General features: G+C 44.1%; 1 protein-coding gene across 1 annotated transcript in view; it reads right to left on the bottom strand.

Moving 5' to 3' along the window:
* The window catches only part of LOC113408094 (olfactory receptor 6F1-like), a gene marked incomplete at its 3' end in the record, with an annotated part of 8,663 nt that extends 3,164 nt beyond the window's left edge, over positions 1-5,499 (bottom strand). Inside the window, exon 1 of the mRNA XM_026660403.2 lies at positions 4,587-5,499. Within this exon, the coding sequence (XP_026516188.2) occupies positions 4,587-5,499 (913 nt within the window). The remainder of the gene's footprint in view (positions 1-4,586) is intronic.
* Positions 5,500-6,345: the final 846 nt, after the last annotated feature.

Raw genomic sequence — 6,345 nt, 5'->3', positions numbered from 1 at the left:
CAGGGACTGTCTACACAGTTCGCCCTCCTCCCGCCCGCCCGGGAGCCAGGGACTGTCTGCAAATTCTTCGCTCCACACATCCTTCCATGTCCCCACATTGAACTGAGGCTGGGATGTGTGTGTGTCCAAACTGCCCCTTGCTCCTTCCTGCCCCTTTATGGTGCAAAAAGGGGGGAGGATTGTGGATGCAAATGTTTCAATTCCAAGTTACCCCATTCCCATTAGGGTATTCACCCCACACTCTCCATCCAGGGGCCAGTGGTGGAAGAGGGGGGAGAACCCATCAGTCAACCATCACCCCTGCCTCTCAGTAGCGAAAAGGCATTGAAGAGAAATGAGGAAGCTTGGCCGGATGTGGGGAAGGGAGGGGGGAGTTTTTTCACCCACCACATTTCTTCTGGGGTCTCTTCAGAACCTGCTTTTAATGTCCCACTGGGTGGTGCTGGATCTGCCCTCCCTGGCCCTGAGTCCCCTGTGGGAGCCCAGAGCTGGGGCAGAAAGAGCTTCCCCCTCCACTCACAGCCCCACACCCATGGGCCTCTGGCCTGAGGGGACTCATTGTAATGGAAAGGTGGCAAGTCAGTCTCCAAGGCCCCTCCAGACCTCGCTCTCTGTGCTGAGGCTGCCAATGAGGGGCCGGGTAGTGCCCATGGGGATGGGGGCATCTTCTCTCCTACGGCCTGAGCGGCGGCCAGCACATCCCTCAGCTCACGCAGCATCCCACAGCCCCCATTGGCCTGGAATGGCGAACCGCGGCCAGTGGGAGCTGCAATTGGCCAAATCTGGGGACGCTGCAGAAAAACAAACCGTCCCGGCCCGCCAGCGGATTTCACTGACGGGCCGCGTGCCAAAGGTTGCCAACCCCTGTACTATGGTAATGGTGGTGACGTAAATACCTTAAATATGAAATATGTAGCCCTTAGTCCAAACTCAGCTAATTAACAACTTAGACTGGGGGGTTTAGAATGGAAATAGGTGCTTGAATCCTGTTGAAATTAATTAAGGACTGGATGCCTAGCAACTCTTTGTCTCCTTTGATAATCCCCATCTACTCTTAACATGAACCTCTGAAACCCAATACTCAATTTGAAACCGAACCCTGAAACATCACTCTAAAGTTAACCCTAATTCTAAATCTTATCCTACGCGTACCCTTGATCTTAGCTCTAAGGGCTGTGTTGTTGTTCTTATTAAGACACAGAGAGCTTGTATCTAACAATTAAACTCTGATATTCAAACATAGTAGAACACAATACCCTGAGTTTGCTGTTTGTAGCAATTTACATTCCCTGGTCTACCTGCATCACTGACCTCCATCTTGCAAGAGGAAGGTTGATCTTTGGTCTCTGTTACCACAACCCACTTTCTTACACAACTACAGAGGGACTTAGATGTTGCAGTACTCAGTGTCACAACACCTCACGTACAGGCACCTAGAATATCATTGGGATTCACACAGCCTGAGTCAGGCACCCAGGCTCCCTATACAATGGAAGGGGAGAGGGAGACATCTAAGAATGGGATCCACAAAAGCCAGAACACTAGACTAAACTAGCCAATAGGAGTTGCTCTGACCCAGGGACCCATTGGTGCCAACTGGCAGAGGGCAAAAGGTGTTTACAGGGATCCTCTGGGTCAGGTTTCTATGTAACAGTTCACCAAAGGGTGGCATGTAAGGTCTCTACCAAGAGCTAGTAGCTTACTGGTCATCATCATTGCAAAATGTATGCACAGATGATATTTAAGGAGTTGTGTATCTATACTGAAAACTATGTTCTTAAGGTATGTACATTAAGACAGGTCAACAGAAGGTGATAAACAGGTTCTGTTCTGCTGGGGGGAGTATACGAGTCTCGCAATGGCTGGTTATTGTGTATTGTGTGTCTCATAATGTAAGTCCATTTGCTTTACTGAGCCTAATGCAGAAGTTGTGAATTCAGATAAGAGAAGAGCTGCAGGAAAAAAACAAAACCAGCAAAGGGGGTGTCCTGCTTACAAGTAAAGACAATGGATTTGGGAGGTGTAACTGGGGGTACTGAGGTAAACCCAGGATCCTGCACTGAGGAAACAAGCGGAGAGCATGGCTTGTTTCATGAAAAAGGGATTGCAGCCTACCTGGCTGAGAAACACAGGTGAGCAATACTATAAGATATGACAGTAACTAATTAAGTAAGTCTAGGTTCTAGAATGTTTACTATACGTTTATTTTACATGTAACCATTTGTTTTCAATATATCCATTTACTAGCACTTGAATCTCTCCTCTGTGTTAAATGAACTTGTGCTTGTTTTCATTATAAACATCGCTAAGGGCTGTGTCTTGAGCGGAGCGGTGATCCGAGGGGAAACTGGTAAGCTGGGGTGTCCTGCTTCTTTGGGAGCAGTGGAGCTGTGAATTCGCTGAGTGTCCAGTGGACCAGGGGCTGGACACTCCAAGGAGATACTCCGAGGGCTCAGGTGTTGGATAGTGCCAATTGCTAACCTGCAGAGGGACAGCGGAACCTGCATAGGCTGAGAGGGGAGTGCTTGTGTTGCCCACGGCTGGTGGGACTGGGGAGCTGACCCCCGACAGACACAGACAAGGCTTCTTCATTCTAAGGGCAAGTGGTAGAGAGATGCCTCACAACCCTGGGAAGCATCACAGATACCAAGGACGGGGGTGTGTCTTAAGCCCCCTCCCTTAGCCCAGTGGTTAAGGTACTCATCTGTGATGTGGAAAACTACTAGGTCATGTCCCTCCTCTACTTGAGGGGGAGAAGGCATTTAAACAGGGGTCTCCAAACACTCAGGAGAGTGCGCTAAACACTGGTTGATGGGGTAATCTGATGTAGCTCTCCCGTATTCTATCCTGGTGAAGCTGTTCCACTTTGGATAAATAATTAAGGTGTCATTAGAGTGGGGGACTGGCTCCTGGATCTCCCACATACTGGGAGAGTCTACCAACCACCAGCCTATAGTCATTCTCATGTGTGCATATGCCCTCTGGCCCAATGACTCTTTATTCATCCAAAGTGAAACAACTGCACCAGGAGAGACTAAGAGACTCCCACATCAGAATATCCCTTAGCCCAGTGGTTAAAGCTCTCACCAGAGAGGTAGGAGACTTCTGTTCAAATCCCTGCTCTGAGCACACCTACCAAATCAGACTCTGCATGCAAGTTAGGTGGAGGAACGCTGATCTTCTCCCGATTTATGTGTTGCTTTGGGGCTGAGGCATCCGGGCGCAGAGAATGAGACAACAGGACATGTCCTCAGTGGCAAAAACATAGGTGCCTAGGGAACTTCTACTGCATAAACTGAAGTTCTGAGTGAGTGTAAGCACCTACAAGGGTTTGGCAGCAGCTGAGTGCAGGTTTTGTGAATCCCAGTGGGGTCTGATTCTGGGACTTGGGTGCCTAAAGTGACAGTCTGGCACCTAACGCTCTTTGTGAATCTAGCCCTTGGTTCTTATCTATATCTTTAGCTGCCTAAATACTTTTAAAAATTGGCTGTAAATGGAGTTCATACACAGGAACTTGGAAACGTCAGTAATAAAAATACAGGAGTTTTCCACCTAAGCTCTGTTCTGTGTAAGTAGCCAGCCACTGGAGTAAATAATACAGCTACTGGTTGGATTTTTTTCCATTTGATAACACTGATTCAATGAAATTGCAACATTTTGCAGAAATGTATTGATTTCATCAAAAATTTATATAGGAAATTATCTAAATGTTTTGTGTCAATAATATAACATAATATAATATAATAATTAATATATTATAGACATGTTTTAATATTACATTAGATTAGATTATAAAAGTTGAATTGATAAAGTCAAAATAAAACATTTTAATAAGATCAAAATTAAGTATTTCAGAAGATTTAATCTCACAAAAACAAAATCAGATTTCGAAATATTGGAATTTCCCGTTGGATGGGAATTCTGTTTTTAGATCAGCTCTTGGAGATGAGACTATGTTTAGCTGGAGACATATTCAAAAGCCCTAAGACATATTACATTTTACCTTTTTGCTTAGAATTTGTTGAAAAAAATGGGGGGGGGAACTCCACATTTGTGAAACAATTCAAAATATCAAAGTATCTTTCATTCCAAAAATAAATTATTTTTATTTAGTTTTTGTTTTGTTTTCTTTGCTTTGTATTTTTTTCTGCAAAACATTTTTAAACAAATATGAAAAATCCAAATATTGATATTTTGCAATTTCCCCCCTTTTCCCTTCTTTTTTCTTTATCCTTTTCCCCCAGCCCCATTTTCACTTCTAAATGCAATACAGTGAATGGTATACAGGGTTTTTTTTTTTTTTTTTTTTTTAATTTTCATTTCTCATTATTTTTTTCCTTGTGCCACTATGTATTTTTTCAAAAGCTGAGGAGTCACAGAGTGAAGAAAGAAAGCTGAACACAAAAATTCAAAATACCAGAAATTCAAAATATTCAGTTTCAACAAAAAGAAAAAAAAAGAAAAAGGTTTCTGGTTTTGAGAACAGATTTTTTTTTCTTAAAAAACAATGCAAATGAAATAATTTTAACAGCTCTAATGATATCTTATTTTATACCAAATCAAAGACATCTACACACTTTACATACCAGCGAGTGCCTTTTCCAAGGCTTTCTTCACCTCTTCGTTTCTTACAGTGTAAATGAAAGGGTTTAACAGTGGTGTTACAATTGTGTTTAAGGTGTTGACTATTTTGTTTAGATCCAGGGTGTTCTGTACAGAAGGCTTGACGTACAGGAAAATGGTGGAGCCATACCGGATAATCACAACAGCCAAATGAGCAGAGCAAGTGGAAAAGGCCTTTTGCCGTCCTTGTGCTGATGGAATTCTCAGTATTGTGGAAATGATATAAATGTCGGAGATCAGAGTTACTATACAGGTGCCCAGGAGGACAATGAAGGCGGTGAGGAAAGCCACCAGCTGAAGGAGATGTGTGTCTGTGCAGGAGAGAACTATCCGAGAATCTAGGTCACAATAGAAATGATTGATGACATTAGGGCCACAAAAGGACAACCTGGTTATGAGATACGCCGGCACACAAATAGCTAGGAAACCACATACCCAAGAGCAGAGGGCCAGCCAAGCAGACAAGGTCCTGTCCATGATGAAACTATAGCGCAATGGGTAGCAAATGGCCAGATAGCGGTCATAGGCCATGACGGATAAGAGGAAACATTCCGTGCAGCCAAAGGATAGAATGAAGTACATCTGTGTGATGCAGCCAGTAAAGGAAATTGTTCTGCTTGTCCCCAGGATGACTGCAAGTGTCTTGGGAATGCAGGCTGTGGTGTACCATATCTCCAGGAAAGAGAGGTTGCAGAGGAAGAAATACATGGGAGTTTGCAGGTGGCAGCATGTTCTCACTAGGATTATGATGGCCATGTTTCCCATGACTGTCAGGATGTACATCATGGAAAACAGCACAAAGAGGAAGGTCTGCAAATATTGACTACTGGGGAAGCCCAAGAGGATGAACTCGTGCGCTCTGGTTTGGTTTGCCATCTGTGTTCAAGGCACATGTTCCATCTGTTACAAAGCAAGAGATTGTTATACAGGCAGTTAAATATATTAGATATTGCTGACCCTTGAAGGTTTGAGTTCACCATCGCAGTCTGTCAGGATACCTAATACCGATCACCGCCTCTTTGTGTGGTGACCAGACTAGGCTATGCTAACTGTGAGGAGAGGCAGGTTTCTTCACCTAACGGGCCCACACTTGTCCCTTAGGCATCTTTGAACTGTATTCTGTCAATAGATGTTCAAACAGTCATTCTCTCTATTCACATACCTTCGGTCCTTTGTGGGTGAGCTTCTGATTTACCGTTTTCAGGATCGGTTTTCATCTAACACAACTTTTTGATCAATTCCCCTTTTACACCAATTATATCTCCTTTCAGTTTTTGTCCCTTGATACTCTCTTTCTGGTGCACCTGTAGATTTTATTTCCCTCTACTTCCCTTCTCTAATAGTGTCAGCTCACATACCCAGGTCTAGTTTTTTCGGCTTCTCCTGACCTGAAACCTTTCCTATTTTCCTTCTTTCCTCCTTCCCACTTCCCAGTCTCTGACTTTTATTCTCCTGTTAATTTTATTTTATCAACTCACCTCCTACCCCAAATTCCACTTCAGCCGCTAACTCAGAATCTAGATTCTTCTCCTCTCACAGCTTGTTTCAATCTGCCCCTTCGGGCGGATTCTGAGCCCCTTCCCAGCTCGAGCTGCCCTCTCACTGGCCATCTCTCTCCCCAGGACAGCATTTTCTGCAGCTGCTTGTGTCAGGGTGAGGGTTACTACACTTACCTAAGATAAATCTGTGTGACCTTATTTACTTGCCTCAATGAATTACTAC

This window comes from Terrapene carolina, unplaced genomic scaffold, assembly GCF_002925995.2.
Source record: "Terrapene carolina triunguis isolate 2854851 unplaced genomic scaffold, T_m_triunguis-2.0 Scaffold758, whole genome shotgun sequence".
Taxonomy (NCBI): Eukaryota; Metazoa; Chordata; order Testudines; family Emydidae; genus Terrapene; species Terrapene triunguis.
The sequence above is the reverse complement of the archived record's forward strand: the minus strand, read 5'-3'. Positions and strand labels throughout refer to the sequence as shown.